Source organism: Aythya marila (assembly GCF_965140915.1).
Source record: "Aythya marila genome assembly, chromosome: 2".
Taxonomy (NCBI): Eukaryota; Metazoa; Chordata; class Aves; order Anseriformes; family Anatidae; genus Aythya; species Aythya marila.
This window is the reverse complement of record NC_139043.1, coordinates 150,501,499-150,519,857: the sequence shown is the minus strand read 5'-3', so window position 1 is coordinate 150,519,857 and position 18,359 is coordinate 150,501,499. Positions and strand designations below refer to the sequence as shown.

General features: G+C 34.9%; 1 protein-coding gene across 4 annotated transcripts in view; it reads right to left on the bottom strand.

The window, feature by feature from the left end:
- The window catches only part of KHDRBS3 (KH RNA binding domain containing, signal transduction associated 3), a 92,649-nt gene that overhangs the window by 9,254 nt on the left and 65,036 nt on the right, over positions 1-18,359 (bottom strand). For all 4 annotated transcript variants that reach the window (XR_014317022.1, XM_082754692.1, XM_082754693.1 and 1 more), the window contains one exon: positions 13,478-13,560. Coding sequence is in view for 3 of the 4 variants with exons in the window: in XM_082754692.1 (XP_082610818.1) it covers positions 13,478-13,560 (83 nt within the window). In the remaining variant the exon portion in view is untranslated. The remainder of the gene's footprint in view (positions 1-13,477; positions 13,561-18,359) is intronic.

Here is an 18,359-nt window from a genome sequence, read left to right as displayed (position 1 = left end):
TTCTCTCCTTTTCTTTCTAATGATAGACAGACCCAGGGCTGATGATAATTGGAAAATAAATACTCCACAAACTGATGCCACCAAATCTTTACTTGCTGAGTGAGAACGAAATCCTTGTAAAATATGATCACTAACAAGTAATTGCAAATATTGACAAAATGCTTCCAAAATTAGATTGATTGTTAACAAAATTAAAACCAGAGAGAAAAGGCTATTTATAGTCTTAATATGAACTAGCAGATAAAGCATTTATTTTACCACAAATAACACATAAGTAAAAATCACTTCTAAAACGAGCAAAATTGCAATATAGATTTTTTTTTTAACTAACAATTTTTAAGTTCCACAAAATAATCCATGCCAGACACCGTAAAGCCCTGATGTGTGCAAATACATATCCAAAAACTGTGGATGAGTATTTAATTGTTAAATAAAGCTTCCTCAACAAAAAGTTAATAGGAATGTACTATGAAAACCCCCCCAAAAAGTATGTGTGTCCAACATAAATGCTATCTGTGGTTTGCCAGCCCATGCAGCGCAGACCAGAATAACAAGGTCGAAGTTTGAAGCCTAAGAAATAACACAATTTTGCCCTGCAGCAGCCAGCGATAGAAGTCTTTATTCTGACAACCAACTTAAAATTGACATTCACTATCCTTCCACACGGTACATAATTATTTATTTTAAGACTGTCAAGTTTAGATGCCTATAGCAGCTGAGCCCTATCCCCGTATCTGTCAATCCTGTCAAAATGACTTTTGCAGGGTTTCATTTCACAGACCTAAATATATATTAAACAAAAAATGACTCATTTTACAGTATGCAAACTGCAAAATGAATAAACATTTGAAAGGAAAAATCTTTTACTTTCACTAAAATGATATTATGACTTATTTATATTAATGGACAGACCCTTCAAAATTAATAACCCGTGTAAAAAAGAGCCCAAATTGTAATGGGAAATAATGCTGCCCAGTGATATTCAATACCTTCTGTTTTGACTGCTTTCCTTAGTACTCTGTAACAACACTGACTCTCTCATTTCAACTGACAGATGCAAAACTTCTAAGAAGGCAACCAAGAGACTATGACCCAAAGAAAAGGCTACAGACATGTATGCTTTAAGGAGTTCTGTGTTAAAGAAAAGAAACAAAAAGCATTAAAGAGATATGTTTCACCTGTTGTAGAGTCTTAATACGCTGTGGCATTCAGAGCCAAAGTTATCTTTGTATTACACAAAAGTACTAAAGTACTATACATGAAGTTGCAATTTAGAGAGTTCTATCATTTCAAGGCAATAATCTTCTCATAGGAAAACTTTTCAAAGGAATCTACAGTACAGAATCAAACTAGTTCCTAAAGTGTGAATTTAATGTCATTAACTGAGATAGTTGAGGACAATTATTTTGTGAGAATTTAAGTATTTATGTCAAATATAATTTATTTTTTTTTCCCTTTGGACAGAAAGTATGATGTTAAGTCTCATTTTTGAAGTACACACACTTTAAAAATCTTTAGGCAATAGTAAAAACATTGTGTGACTTTTTTGTTTTAAAAGCATCCTTGATATTTGCAGTATTTTATGCAGGTTCTATGGCATCCTAGCAATTCTGATTGAAGACTGCTCATGTTTTATATTTCCTTTTAACTGATTTATTCTGCAAGGGAAACCCATTTTTTTCTATTCCTTTTCATCTCATGTACCTCCCTCTTTTCAGAACAAGGGAAAAAACACTACAGGATCCCTTCTCTTTTCACCTGGCAATACTAAACTGGGAGTCTGCTTTGAGTTATTACGTTTTCAGTTCTGAAATGTCCTCTTGAGGCCATTTTCTACAAATTTCCTTCCTGACTTTTTCCTTGTCCAAATGTCTGCAAGCAGTTTCTCCCTAGCAGATGTGGGCAGTGCCTGAAAATTCTGCAGCGCCTTCTTTGTAAATGGGTAATTGCACATAGTCAGGTAAGCTTTTCAGGCATTTTCCTGATCTTGGAATAAACAGTACAAGTGCAATCAACACCGGTGTATCAGCTGTGAATCAGATCTCATGTACATATAGAGTCCATTTTTACATCTACTCATATTTAATTTTGTCTGTATTCCCATAACAGCACAATGTCTTTCAGCTTTGAGAGAAGTCAGGGAGAAGACAAAGAAAAAAAGATAGCACACAGCAATAAACTTAAGTATATTGCCTCAAAGTGGTGTGGGCTTGACATTAAACCTATGATGCTTAGAGAAACTGTAACATGAGGTTTGAGTAGTTTATGTATGGCCATGAAGAAATGCCTGTTTTCTCTGTCCAAGAAGAAGGCAGAGATCTTGAGAATCTGCATGTTCAGATTCTAGCACTGCAACGCTGATGAAGTAAAGTCTTAGAGAAGTTGTTTTACTACGTAAAACAGAGCACTGAGAAGCTGCCTGCCATTTTTCTAGAACCACTATGCTGTGAGAAGTGTCTGCAATAATGAGCATTGTTATTTCTACACGTGAAGCAAAAGTGGTATGGTAACAAGTCTTATCACTAAGGGGAGAATAAATGGAGTAAGGGGAGTTCAGTGCAAAAGCCCAGACTTTAGCACTGGTTACTGGGTTTCTAAACACCAAGTAAAGTAGAACACTTTCCTCCTTTGCAGTGAGGAAACCAGCTTGTTTTGTTTTGTTTTGTTTTGTTTTTGGTTTTGGTTTCCCAACCAATTCAGCCATCTGTAATGCTTGCTAGGGAAAAATGGCTAAAAAGGATTTTTTTTTCTGCTTTTTATTTTACAAATTGGTATCAGAATTAATTTGGGGACTGACAGAAAGCTGGGCAGTCTCAGAAAACTTCTGAACAGAGAAGACTTCCTTTTATTTTAATTGCAGCTTCACAAATGTCACCTCTGTCCTATAGAAATTACACATAAAAGCAGCGAAGTAGAAAGAACAAGTAAAGATCTTTCTAGCAAGATAACTTGTATGATAGACCCTGGCTGATATGATTGTATCTGAACAGAATTCTTCCACAAGGACAAGACTCTTTCTAGCCTTCCTATCAGATCTTCATGCTCAGCTGCTTCTGAGATCACAAACCATCTGTCAACAGTAAACAGGAAGAAGAGTGTCCCAAATGTTATTGTCAAGACAATGATCACAGTAGTGAAGCTCCTCATCTCCACAATTGTCTTGAACATTGAGTTGAGTATCTGTTCTAATGCGTTTGTGGATCATTAAAATAGAATCTGTAACCCAGCTTTCAGTAGCATAGCATGAAATTGGGACATCAGAAGGAAATTCATGTCTTTCCTTGCATCTTACAGATAGAAGATTTTTATTTACTGCTCAGTTCTGCCTCTTTTTGGCAGAAGTTTCTTTGGTACATACTCTTATCACTGCATCTCAGTTTATGTCTGTAATACAGAGATAATGATCGCAGATAGCAGCTGACACCTGTAAGTGAAAGCTTTATAAAATACAAGCAAATGATGCAATCATCCTTAAACTACATCCCATTTTAATCTCATAGTACAAATATCAAATCTTATTTCCTATAATCCTAAAAGATGACCAGAGAGCCCTCTCAAGGATTCCCTTAGCTATCTCTAGAAATTATTTTTTATGGTAAGAGTTGTAATAATTTTCACTTATGTTGAAGAATAGTGAAACGTCTTCAGAACCTTCTTCAAACCAGGCACTGAAGTATTTCTATGTATTTCTAACAGAACTCTAACCACTCTAAGAACTAAGTTTTGCCATAAAGCTAAGCTTTACCATCTGAAATGTCCACTTACTGATGTCTGTGAACTCATTCAGCTTTTTCTCCCTCAACTCTACTCTCATCATGTTCCATCTCCCAAGATGGAAGTAGCGGAAGTGACCAAGGGGCACAAAATAGTACTTCCTCTCAGGAACAGCAGCAGCAGGAACCTATAGCTTTATCTGGAAACTATCAGTAGACTACCATAATAATCATTCATCAGCATGGGAGTTGCTAAATAAAATGCCAACAGTTTGCCACACCAAACAAGTAAGCACTAATAGAGAGACTAAGAAGTTGAGCTGCCTCACACTGGCATTTTGGTTTGGTCTGTGAAATAGGACCAAACTCCTGGCATCCCCATGACATTTGTCTGGCTCACAAAGCAGTCTGGGGACACATGTGAACGAGGCTGCTATCACAGGAAACTAAATTGGAAGTCTTGAATAATCCAGGTGTGTACCGGGAGTGTTCCAAAAGCTAAATGAGGACAGAGAAATGAAACATATAAGCATAACACTGAAGGATGTGTTTTCTTACCCTCACTTCCAGACAGAGACTACTCAGGATGATGGAAGCAGTGAGGATAACAAAGATCTGAATGGTGTCAGTCAGACTTTTTAGACTACCTACTGCAATCCCAGAAGCAGCTGTGGGAACTGTTCCATCTCTAATTCCTGGCTTTCCCTCTTGAATCCTGCAAAAGATGCTGCTGGAGAGCTGAGATATGTGACTCCTTGTCACATATTGGAGTACAAGATAACATTGTCTATAATACATTATCATCCACAAAAACTGCACAGACGGTATGTCACCATTCTGTCATTAGAAATACTGCTCAGTAAGATATACATCACACCTTCTTGTCTTTCTAATTTATTGAAGGAACAGTACAACTTTCATCAGTTTCCCATAAATTTGATAGCCTTACTCATCAGCTGAAATTGAAGAGCATTTGAGAAAAGAATTATCATTCCATCCCAGTTTTATGATTAGAATTCAAAATAATAAAAGTGCCATCAAGTAATGTATTTGGTTAAAGGCAGACTACATTTAAGTGTTTTCAGGACTGCATAATCATAAGAATCTGACAGATCTTAAAAGCAATGCATTGCCATGTCTGAGATATTTCTGGTGCTTCCCTAGCACCCCTTACACCAGCAAGGTTCAAGTCATGTTTCCCGAAGTACAATAAGGCAGACCTTTTCCTCTTGTGTTAAAAACACAGTTCAATCTGTTTAACTGCTAGGACTTGCTTGCTGGTCTCCTGTGGACTCTATGACATGTATCAACATGCATGTTCCAACTGCATTGCATACTGCTCTCATCTGATGGGACTATATGACAATAAACTTTAAATTCTGATGGCTAATGAAATGAACATTTGATATTATGTGGCATCTGGTGCCAAAATTGTGCTTAAAAGTACAATTTCCAGCTCCCAGTTATTTCTTCTAAAATAAAAACTGGGAAGAGTAGGGGTGGGGGGAGAGAGGAAGAAAGTTGCAAGGTTTTACTGCAATCATCTCCTTTTTCTAAAATTTGCCCAATTAAAATAGACATTCCCTCACCAATTGAAAAAAAAAATTTCTTTCATTGAAAGAAAAGAAAATACTCCAGCTTGCTCTCTAAAAAATAAAACTGCAATTTTCAGTAACTATTAGTAAGCACATATCATACATGGACTTTTAACCAGTAAAACAGCATCAAATTGTCATCTACAAACAACATCAACACAATTCATCAACACAAATTCATCAACACAATAAAGTGTTCTGAACTAATGAAGTCCAGTTTCTTATGCCTCTGTCATCTGACTAATAGACACTGGCTTCCAAAACAGTGTGAGCTTCCAGCGAAGTTCCTTCTCCACCCCAGATGTGGGAAATAAATCCTCCCTATATATTTTTCACTGTCTACTGCAAGTGTGAATTTATGATGCAATCCTTTCTCTAGTTGTAGAAGGACTATGTTGTCTCTCTTCCTTCCCTGATTATCTTTTTTAGTGAAACTGGTAGAAAGTGAATTCCTATTTATGACATTTTAAAAGTTAATTCCAAGTGAGTAAGAATAAATTCCAAACTCTAGAAGCCTGATTATCCAGGTTTTTTTCTCCGAAGACCATACATCCAGAGTCATTGCTGCAGCATCTTGAGACCTAGCAATTGGATATTAATTTTTTCCTCTTACTGAACGTAACATCTTTGTAATCTTCATTATCCAAACTTAAACTACCTTCTTTTTGAAATCATACTGTAATCAAATTGAAGCCCTCACAATTAAAATATTTTTAATCTAATTCCAGAAGTAACCATTAATACCTACATTGTAGCCTTTTATATTCAAAAAATATTTACCATTAATAATTTTCTCTTCCTATTAAGCATTTCTTCAAAGATCCTATTTATCCTATCTTTTTCTTACAGTTTCACCTGTATAGTCAACCAAGGAAACCTCCTAAGTCCTACTTAGGAGGATGAGTAGGATTACTCATCCTTTAGATGAGTCCTACTCATCCTCTTTAATTATACTGTGGAAATTCAATGACACTACTTTTAAATGCTGTACAGCCATCCAGGAAAAAAACAAACTATTCATGTAAATTAAAAAATTTAATTTTGCTTTTAAAACAAATTCCTTTTTTGTATTCTTCATACACTTAAAATTTTACACTACCTCTCTTTTTGTACTACTTTAACACCTCTATGTAAGATTTTTCCAGCAGGTCTCTTAATCATATATTATTAAATTCATTTGTAACAAGTTTTCAGAAACATTGAGGAATAGTTACAGTTAAAATAGAGTAGCAAAGCCATGAGGGCTACCATATTTTTGATACCAAAAATAGTTTTGGTATCTAAAGAATATTTTATTAAGTAGTATTACTAAAACTTGAAATTAATTTCTTAAATAGTGATATTTACTAATATCTACATGATGAGGACTCTGAAAAACTTTTCCAATTTTATGAGCACACCATGTGAAATACTTGCGTTACAATTTATTTTTCCTTTCCTTTTTTTTTTTCCAGTTATTTTCCATCACTACACTGAATTGGCTTAGTCATGTTCCCATTTACTGAGGTTTCAGAACACTGATTTCTGTAAACCTCCTTTTTTTTAAAGTTCAAACACATATGCTAGAATAAAAATTAAAAGTAACTGTGCTTTTGTGAGGCACTTCTCAATATTTTATCTTATCACATCTTCACAGATGACAAAAAAAGGAAATCAGCTATCTGAAGATTTACCTGAAGAACTGGATCTGACAAACTGCAGAAAATAATGTCTTCCAAAAATATGAGCATAAAAATTAAGCAGAAAACCATATAGCAGGGAATTTTAGTTAAAAGATACATTAGCTTGTTTATGCTAATGATTTTGAAGCTTTATTTGTACAGAATTACAACCTCCAATAAGCTCATATATACCTGGTCTTCATGTAACAATAAAATAATAGCAAAATAGTAGCCATTTTCCCCACACTGCTGTGGATTGGTTTGATTTATAAGTCAGAGCATGAAACACTAGCAGCTAATAGCATTAAAATCCAGAGAATCACATCTTGAAAAGCTACAGTAACAGACACTGTTTTGCATATAATGCATATTTATACACCCTGGAAATGCATGATTGCTGACAAACTTAACAATGTAAATTTAAAACACTGAGCATCACAAACAAAATGTTAGCAATTAACTTTCAAATGCCAACAGCAACACCTCCGTAAGCTAGTTTCAAATCCATATACTCAGCTGTATGAAAATTCTCCTTTCATAAACAGAAACATTGTCATCTTCTGTGTGACTACTAAGCATGGTTTCAAAATATACCTGAAAATTTGAATTCCTAAGGGAAAATGAGGAGGACAACATCTCTGGGCCATGGTAACAACTACATCTACAGAATCAGTTTGTCAAAACTAAGGTGCTTCTGGAGTGGTATAAAATCAGGGATTTACATATTTGGAGAATTTTAGGACATCAATTTAGCTGTGTTGTTTAGGCATCAGTTGAGCAATGGCCATTGCTTGATTTTATTTATGTATTTATTTATTAAAAGGTAATATTTTTGATGTGATATCCAGTCACTTTTTTCTTAGTTAACTACCACAAGCTACTAACCACAAATCTACTCAAACGTTTCAAACTCCTGGGTCCTTGTGTGTAGTCTTCTGTAAAGAAATTGTCTTGAAACAGTCACTTGATGAACGGTGAAGAGTAAGGCTTCACTGCATGGCATTCATAATGCTGGGTTTTTAACATGCTTGTCAATTACCACGTATGGTTATGTTTTCAAGGATTTAGATAAAAGATTTAAAGTTGCATAATGTACTTATCCTTCAACACATTAACGAATGAACAAAGTGAACTAGATGCATTGAATAAAAATAAGTGGACTATACAGAATTTGTAAACTCCCTCCAAAAGTTCAGATTAGCTTGACAGGATGGCTCTGAGGCTTACAGGCAAATTGCAGTTATTTGAATGTACCACATTTTGGTGTGATTTGAAGTGGTAGCAATTATTGTTCAATATGCAAAGAAAGTGACTGAGAAACACTGTTTAAGTCAATAGCACAATGGTTGTTGCTGAGAGAAATGTAGAGGATTAAGAAGCAACTGTGAAAATCAGAAAACAGTGCAAGAAACAGTGAGGAAAAGCCAGCAATTATTTTTAGTGCTAATCTTTCCCCTTTTGTATTGGTGTTTAAGATTAAATTCTTCTGCAACTGAGTGAAGACAAGATCATCCAGACTGAAGATCTAAAGCAATTTTAAAATCATAAATGTTATAAATTAAACACCAAATGACTACATTACTACATGAGTGACTTACTATTTTTGTCCCTAAACAGACACAGACGTATAGTTATACAAACTATTTATTTTATAGTAGAGACTGCTGATCTCCAGTGTAGATAAAAATAATGAAGCTAGTCAAAAGCAATTTTTTCCTCAGGAAAATAAATAAATAAATAAATCCAGTTTTGAATGCTACCAGAAAAGCATAAGAAGTTATTAGAAGCTTCTGAGTGGCACACACAGACAGATGGGGTTCTCTAGATTATTATTATTTTTTTTTGTGCTACAGTAACAACGTTAGCCCTTCTCTCTTGATAGCAAACTTAAAAGCAAACAGTAAACCTTTAATGCTGTTGGAGAGGTAACAAACCCACCCCCCTTCTCCACAACCTTGTCACATAATCTGAATTTTAGTAACAAACCTCGTTCTCTGGCATGTTAACTCTCTGCAGCATCTGTCAATGCTATGAATGGTTGATCATAAGTACCTCTGTAGTCATCTCAATGCTATTAAGCAGATGGCAGCGCTAAATCTGAATGATGTAGTACATCTCCCTGGTGGACTTTGTTTCCATACACTACCATTATTCTACAATTCCTCAGTGATAAATCTTACGTATTCTAGAGAACATTAAACAGTGAACTGACAGCACCAATTGATTTATTAGCATCCGTTTCCCTTTGCCCTGTTATTGTCTTCGCAAACATTTGTGCACATCATGTATGGAGCCACTAAGGGATGAAAACATGTTTGCTCAATTTGTAACATATTTCAGAGATTTAGAATTAATAGATTTTTTTTTTTCATATGGAAAAAATGTTTAAACTGATCTACCAATTAAAATTAAGACCCAATTAAATTCTGCTGTTTCCTCCACAATATTATTTTCTGAATTTTCATAGCAGTAACATTGGCCCATTAAAATAACCACTACTTGCTACAGTAAATCTAAGTCAAAGATTATGGTTCTAGACAGGTTTGGGAAGTCCTTTAAGGGTCAGCTGGGTCACGTAAGAAAGCATTCATGCAGGAATAAGGGGAGCTCCCAAATCTACGTGCATCTGACATATGTAAGTATCTGCACCAAGAATCATGTGGGGTATCACAGTAGTATCACACACTTGCAATTCACATTCTTCTTTAAGACCCCAAAAAGATTTTGGTGTACAACTGCAAATATTAAATTACTACACACGTATATAGGCCAGATTTCCTGAAGGAATTACTGATGGCATAACGTGAAGCCTGCCCTGCATGACCGAGTAACTAATTCTAGTCTTGCTGCTTTCCTTACCTCAGCATTACGTATCTCCCATAAATGATCATAGCTTCTGACAGCTTTCAGTACTCTAGTAACGTTAAAACTGTCCTGGCTGCTTGAAGTATTTGATTTTCAGAAGCTGAGAAATGTTTTGTTAAATTAATTTTAGATTATCCATATATATATATGTATGTATATATATATTTATGAAGATACTGAACAGCCTCATTTATTAACCCTACTAGCTTGTACTGGCATATATTTCAAGGATTCTCTAAAAAAAAAAAAACAAAACAAAAAACACTAAGCATACAATTTAGTTGCATCTCTTCTAAAAATCTGTTAACCAGCCAAACTTTGTGCAGCTCCGAGGGATATTTTTTAAGGGTTCTTTAACCATAAAACATAATTCTGATAAAAAAACATCCCCAAGCACTACAATCTGGGGCTTTGTTACATGAACAAACAGCAGTGGATAAGAAAATGTTTTAAATGAAAACGACTTCTATGGGATTACAGGGCATTAAGATGGATGACAACTTGGAAAGAACTCTGATGTTTCTCTCCCTATTAGTGCTGTGACAGGTTTTAAGTAAGGCTTCACATTGTGCGTGACTTTTATATCCCTTCTTGTACTTGACAATGTCAAATAAAATGCCATTGAAATTTAAGCACATACGATTTGGTAGAAGCAAGCAGGTTACAGTCAGGAAGAACTGTTTGCAAACGCATGCAAATTCTCAGCTACCTTAATGCACACAGAAATACACAATATGCTGTTCTTCATATCTGAACATAGCACGCCATCCTAGTCAATCTCAGATTCGGCCATTTCTGGAAAATACACTAAACATGTCATAACTAAAAACAGAATACAGAGTACAGGAGAGTACTGCTGTGCTGTACTGAACAGTTGAATTTGGAGAACATATACTTGTGCACACAGACATCTCAAAAACATGCTGCCATGCAAAAAAAAAAAAAACAGAGAGGTATTTTAGTTATATTGTAATTTTCCATCTTTAACAAAGGAAGCTGTGAAATATACGAGATCTTTAAAAAGAAAAGGAATATTTCAACCGTCTCCAGCGTATCCCACAGGAAAATACACTTGTAAACATCAACCAGGTTTGAAGAGGTGCATAAACAGGATTCAAATGCTGAAAATCTACTGCAAACAGAACAAACTCATCTTTTCAGTCTATTAGCTATTTCTCAACTTTCTTCACTAATACAGAATGTCTTTAATATCACAATCTTCTAGAGAAATTAGTATCAGAAGATATACTAAAAATACTATTACCCTTAAAAGATTATTTTCAACATTACAAATGAAAAGAAGAAATGTTGTTTATACACGCTTGTCACTAATGCATTTTAAACATATAAATGCCCTCTATACACAAGTTTTTTCTATCCATGCTTTATAATGAGGGTAAAATATCAGGAATGATATAAGGTTAAACTACGCAAATAATTCTATTTCCTGTAATTTCCTTCACAGAAAGAACATAGTAATACACCTAAATATGATAAGTATCTCTCAGTGGTTACAAAATGACATTTTGCAATATGGGCTACTATTTGATATTCAAATTAAAGCCAGGAATGCTGTTCTAGGTAGCTCAGATGGCTGTTTATAGTTATTACTTTTTGCCTGCCAATACAATCCTAAAATTATTTTTGCCAAGCCAGAAAACATGCCAGAGAATGAGTATCCATACCCCATTTGAAATATACAAGCAAGTGAATCATTTCTTGTTTTGTTTTACCATGTATCACTTAATATGATTACGGTAAAAAATATGAATTATTATTCAAGAGATAATGCAATTGAAATCTACCCATATGTAATATTGTGAAACTACGGGCAAAAGAGAAAGTAAAGCAAACAATTTGTGAATCATCTCCTTCCAGACCACGCTGAGTTCAACATTCATATTGTATGTATGAATATTATACATATTCTTATGTATGATCATTAGCTCTTTACACGAGCAAATATATTTCTTGGAAAACTTGCTTTTTGCTAATTTTAGTTCAAATGAAAAAACATTCTAGTGAAAGCCTGCTTAGCATGAAGAAGCAAATGCTAGTAATGTTTTCAGTTTGGGCTCAGTCAAATGACTTGGTAATGAAATCTGACTGTTTGTGTGCAATAAACACTGTTACCAACACTAGAAGCAGTAAAACAGAATAGAATTACCAACATAAAAGTTGAGGACTATTTTGGTAATTTTCTTTTTGCAAAAAAAAAAAAAATCCATTACCAGCAGCTGGTCTCTAAATGCCTACAGAGCATCATATTTTGGAGGTCCTACGCTGCTGATGTCATGCCTTTTTTTTTTTTTTTAAACCAATTTTCAGTACCTTGCAAGACTTTATAGGAATCAAGTATCATATGTACAAAAGTATTATTTTCCTTGTGTTAGATCTCAATAATAATGACATTGGAACTTTCCACTATGCTTTTTCACATTGAGTTGTTGGGCACAGGAAAATATTCATTTATACAATTAAATTTATGCTGGATGTGTCAACGCTATAGCTAAGCAGATGTCAAGTGCAAACAGCTTTGATCTCAACTTTGCTGTGAACAGTTTTGTAGTATTTCAGATACGGCTATGCTGTTCAAAGTAGTCTAAACATTCAGTGGAAGGTAAATGAATACTGCTCACAGTAACATTGTCAACTAAATCTCTCCTTTCCTTCTGTCTTGTTGCAAACGTATAACTTGTATTTCCTAGCATTTTTTCAGCATTGTCTCAACCATTGTAAATTTATTTCCATATATTGTTTCAAGAAATTCTCAGTGAGATTAGGAAATCTACTACTAATCAAACTATCAGCATGGGTCTAAGAAAAGAGTAAGAAGAAATTCACTAAAAGGTGCACAAGAATTCCATTTCATTTTTCAAATGTGCCCACTAGAAGTATCCCAAAATGGGGATGATCAGCCAAATTACTAAAAAATGTGTCATATTTGTTACAACCTGATACAAGTAGTTTGTACATCACAGCTTGTATTGTTTTTTTCCAGCACTGGGAACTAGGACACAATAGTTTTCCTTGCAATTCATGGAACTATAAAATAGTTTCTTTAAGAAAGTGAAATTGTAAGTGAATAAATCAGAAGTGCTTAAAAATACTGTTGATTATGTAAAGGGAGGAAAGGGACACAAATTAACATGAGATTTAAATTGTTCATAAACACAATTCCACAGAAGCATATACTTTCATTTTTTGCTTGCCTATTTTTTTAACATAGCAACACCAAATAAATGTAAAATACTGCAGTATAATGAGGTTTGAAAAGTGAAAAAAAAAATCAGCTGTGTTTCAGCTGATTTACTACCTTTTGTAGAGTTCCCACACCTTATGTTTTGAACATCAATTCAAAATTAATATTCAATTTTCCTGAATTTCTTGAACAGCCTAACACATTGATTTGTGATTTGGCATCACGGAAATTCTTTGTCTCATATCACTGTTTCTTTTCAACCATTAAGTAACTTGACTTTTTTACTTCTGTGCTACTAGAGACAAAACACTAGTGGTTATTTCTAATAAGCCTTTCATAATATTTTTCCTGTCTAAAATGAGTCTGAGAACGTAATTAAGCAAAATTAACTTTCCAACTGTACAATAGTTCATCTGTAGTTACTGCAGATCTTGGACTTACCTCTGTGCTTGAGTACTATAGCTGTTGTCATAGGAATCATAGCTTTGCTCATCATAAGCAGTTCCATAACCATCATCATACTCCTGAAAGGATATAAAATATAGGTAATATTAACCCTGAGCATACTCTAGAAACAAAGTAGCAACTTACTTCTAAATATGAAAGACAATACCGTCCAGAAATGGATATATGACATATATACACTCTGAAGTGGCAAAATCTTGATATTAAGAGACTAATTCCACACACATCTAAGATTGTATAAGTTTGGAAGTATCTTGAGCTACTGGCAGCAATGTGCTTCAAAACAGATATTTTAGTTAACATTACTGTCTTGTGCAGAGAAAACTACAAATACTTCATGTCTCCACATCTTTGAATTTGAGGTATGTCAGCTACTGACCTTCAAGAAAGTTCAGGGAAGCACTTCAGTTAGGAACCAAAACATCTAAATAAAAGATTGTGAACTGCTTCATGCTGCTGACTCTTAATTCTGGACACTAAATTCAGTATTCCTATGTAGACTACAGACAGGAAAGAAAAATTCCCTAGAGATAACACTAGTAAGAACCACCACTTTACCTTGAATGCTCTCTGTACACTCTTCACCCTGTAGGAGTTTAGTAACCATTATTTAAGACACTAAATTAATGACTCCAATAGTGTTTCTCTTGAAGTATTTAAGAATTTGGTTGAAGTATATACCACAATACTGCTCTTCCCAAAATAGTACGGCATTTAAATACTAATGTTATCAAACCGTGTTAGCTACAGCCACAAGCCATACGGAAGTTTAATATAAAAACAGGTGACAATGATGCTGTGCTTTCATAGAAACATGGAATGTAGAAATTCAAAGAACTGTCACTAATTTACTGTTGGATCAAACAATAAACTTAACTGAACTAAGCTGATGTTGAGTAAAAATGGCATCTCCTTTGTATTGATCCCTGACATGGGAGATTTAGGAAATCCTATGCAAATATCCCAAAGGCCTCAATGAATAATTAGAGTTATCTTCTCCAGTTTCACCAGATGAAAATAACTCTAATTAGAAGGCACTTTGAAAACGTAAGGACCCAGAGAAACCAAAATCAGGCAATGTCACATAAATGTTTTTTTCTGAATAAGTGTTTATCAATCCTGTGTATCAATATAAGAATAAAGTCTTATGAAAGAACAATCTCTCTCCTAGGAAAAGAACCCTTTTCAAGAAATTTTCAGTGAGGACTGATAATAATAAAAACTACTGCTTGTGTCAGTTAGGTGGGGCTTGTCCTACCCTAGTAGAAAACACCTTCAATAATTTGTATCTGATGGCTTGCTCAGAAGGAAAGCTTTCTACAGCAGAAATGCCAACGACATCCTCAAAACAAACAGGAAGCTGAGAGATTTTCTAATATTTTCACGTCATTTGAAATTGCTTATATGGAAAACCAAGCAAGCAGCCCACCAGGACTGTTCTGCCACTGCTAGCTCAGTGACTATGATTGCTTCCCAGCAATGATTACAGAAGGGTGTCCATGAATATTTGCAGGCACAAGGGAGTGACAGCCTATGTCATATAGGCCTGGAAAAGGGAACAAAGATTGTTCCAATTGCATGTCGCAAAGAGATGCATGGATAAACGGTACCACTCAAAAAAGGAAATTCATTGTTTGCTCTTTCAATAATTCATTGTCCTGAAACTAAAAGCTAAAATAGAGTCTTAGCATTTTCTTTGCCCATCTGATACAGATATGGATTTTCCTTGATGAGCCACACACTAAACCCACAAAACCATTCCCTCCTGGCAGTTATTATGAACAAGCACTTTATTACTTCTTGATGCAATGCACAGACATCTGTTAACAATACAGACATTGATCAGCAGCAGAAGCTGTCTGAGCCAATGTATTTGCTCTGTTCCAGAGCATTTACATGACATTTGGTCTCCTCTCATAGAATCTGCTAACTGTGAACGAGCCATCCCTAGCTCCCCAATCTCCAGCGGTATATGCACATCAGTGACAACAAATCGAAGCAGAGGACTAAAATTAACCTTTAAACATTTTAGGAGAACTCTGGCCCTAAGGAATTCATGGAGAATTCTTAAGCAATCGGTCCTATTCTTCACATTATACCAACAACTTCAAAAAAGGAAAAGAAAAAAAAAAAAAAAAGAGGAAAAAAAGAGGAAGGGGAAAAGAGACTAGCCTGAAGCTATGGTGTATCTATGACTTCTTGCAGACAAAAGAACAAAGTTAACTTGAAATAGGAAAAGCATTATCAGGCTAACAAAATGCCCAGCAGAATGAAAGTACTATTCTGTGAAGGCCAATGCTTTCTTTCAGTCTTATGTGTATGTAGCTAGCTTTCTCTTCCAGAAAACTTTTGCTTGGAACTCACTATTGCTCACCATTGTGTGTGTTAATTTCTAAAGTAGAGAATTTATGAAATTTTGCATTATTATTTTGCTGAAGGTGACTCTAAGCTTTAAATGGAAAGATAACTGGTTTCCATTTTTCATATAAAGTATGCCTGGCACTTAAGCATTAAGATCAACCTGTGGTGTTGCAATTACCATAATCTGCTTAAATAGATCCATTCTTCCTTTTTATTGCTGTATTTACATTTATAAAATCACAGATATACATTAAAAACAAAATAAACTTCCTGTGCTACATGATACGAAAATAGACTGTGTTTAAAGAGCTGTTTATGATGTCTTGTTAAGAGAGAAAAGATTCAAATTCCACATTTATTTATTGTGCACTACTCCCTTGAAACAGTAAGGAGGCAGGGGCAGACAAATTATGTTTCAGAGTTTTCCCTGAACTAGATCTGACATCGTATTTTCTGTCAGTCACGCTGCATTTGAAAACTTTTGCTTTTGGGAGGTTATTATTAAGGCTAGTCAAGGCAGAGTATTTTCAGTTTTTAATTAAAACCACACTATTTATTGTTTCTGAAACAGACCTCTTTTGGATTCAATAAATCACAGAATCATAGAATATCCTGAGTCGGAAGCAACCCACAAGGATCATCCAAGACCAACTTCTGGCTCCACACAGGACCACCCTAAATCAGACCACATGTCTGAGAGCATTGTACAAATCTTTCTTGAACTCCAGCTGGCAGGCTTGGTGCTGTGACCACTTTCCTGACAGAGTTTTATTTAACCTTCTTTAGTACCTATACGAAATGTTCTCAGCAATCTCACTATATGTTTCAGTACTATAACACATCATGCAAACCTAAATAAAAGCAATTTTTACATATATATAATGAAAAGGGAGAGAACTTTAGCATAGGATATCGGTGTATATTTAAGTATGTCATACTCACTGGCAAACAGTGAATATGAGTGAAGCCATATTTCTTCTCCAAAAAACAAAAGCCCAACAAAATCGTGTTTTTAGCCCATGAATGGAAGCACTTTCTATCATTCACTATTCTACTTCTCAGGACAACTTAGAAAACTAACTCTCATCAGAATTAGTCTGAAGAAAAGGCAGCAAATGTGCTGTACGGTTTATGATTGATTACAATACAAAAATGTAGAAAAAATACTGAGCTGAAAATGCTATAGTCATCTTAAAACTGCAGGTACTTTCCACAGGGCACTTGAAATACCAAGCAGGAAGACATCAAGAGGCAATGGCCTGACTTATGTTCTTTATGATCTTAAGATTTTTTTTTCCAAAGGAAACGAATGGCTAGAATTACAAGAGAGATCTTCTGGAAAAAAAAAAAAAAAAAAAGAAAAAAAAAAAAAAAAGAAACTGTTCTGCAAAATCTCTAACCTTGTTAACAATTCCACTATTAAACCAGCATCACATTACGTTTCCTCTTCAAGAGGGCTTTTGCCTGCAGTTGTCTTAATGATAGCACCTGCAGTTGATGTAAATCCAAAGGGTGAAGAGCAGTGTTTGGTAGCTGGAATTGTTTGGTGCAAAGTGCAGACATTTTTCATGGACAGAACAAAAGGCAATACATAAATATGCATCCTCCAAGTATATTAAACAGTAAGTTACAATCACAGGTCAAATGATGATAAAACCAATGAAAGCAATCTTTGCCAAAACCTCTGCAGTGCCCGACATACTCTAAATCAAGCTAAATCTTGCTCATCTGTATTTCTTTCTAATGATTAAGTACTTTGAACATACCCTTGTTCATGGGGAATAGGAAATGGTGGCTTTAAATTATAATCTGCTGGCAGTGACAGTGACAGACTAGTGTTTGGCCCCCCTTTAGGTGAAATTAACAATGTTTCAAAGAGAACAAGACAGAGAAGCAGGAAAAAGAGGGGGTAAAAAGTTCATTTTAGCAAAAAGGCCATTTGCAGTGCTGGAAAAAAAATCATCAAATCAATAAGAAATCATTTTCCCAGCTCTGCCCCACTACGGAAATACATCCAAGGGAAAAAAAAATAATTAAGGCTGTTATCACTATAACTAAAAGGTTGTTGTTTCTTTTCCTCATCATTCTCTGAAATTAATACTTAAACCAGTACTTCATCACCAAATACTGGTGGAACTTTGTCTTTTCAGATAAAAACGATCACGCTCAAAAAAATACAGTGCTCAGAAATTAACTTGAAGGAGAAAGCACAAGAGAAAACATCAGCATAGGGCAGTAAAGAATTTTTTCAGCAAATTAGAATTGTAAAAGGAAGGAACAGACATTTTGTTGTGTGAAAATAACATCTCCCCATCACTTAAACAACAGGGAATATGGGGCAATCAAAACAAATATGGGCAGCTACTTCCATCTTAAGTCTGAATGCTAGCATTAAGGACATTTGCAGCAAACACGTACAGACTGTAAGCTCTTAGTTTGTACATTTTCATCTGTTTTCATCTAGAAGGAGACCAGAGCATATTCAACCAGAACAAAT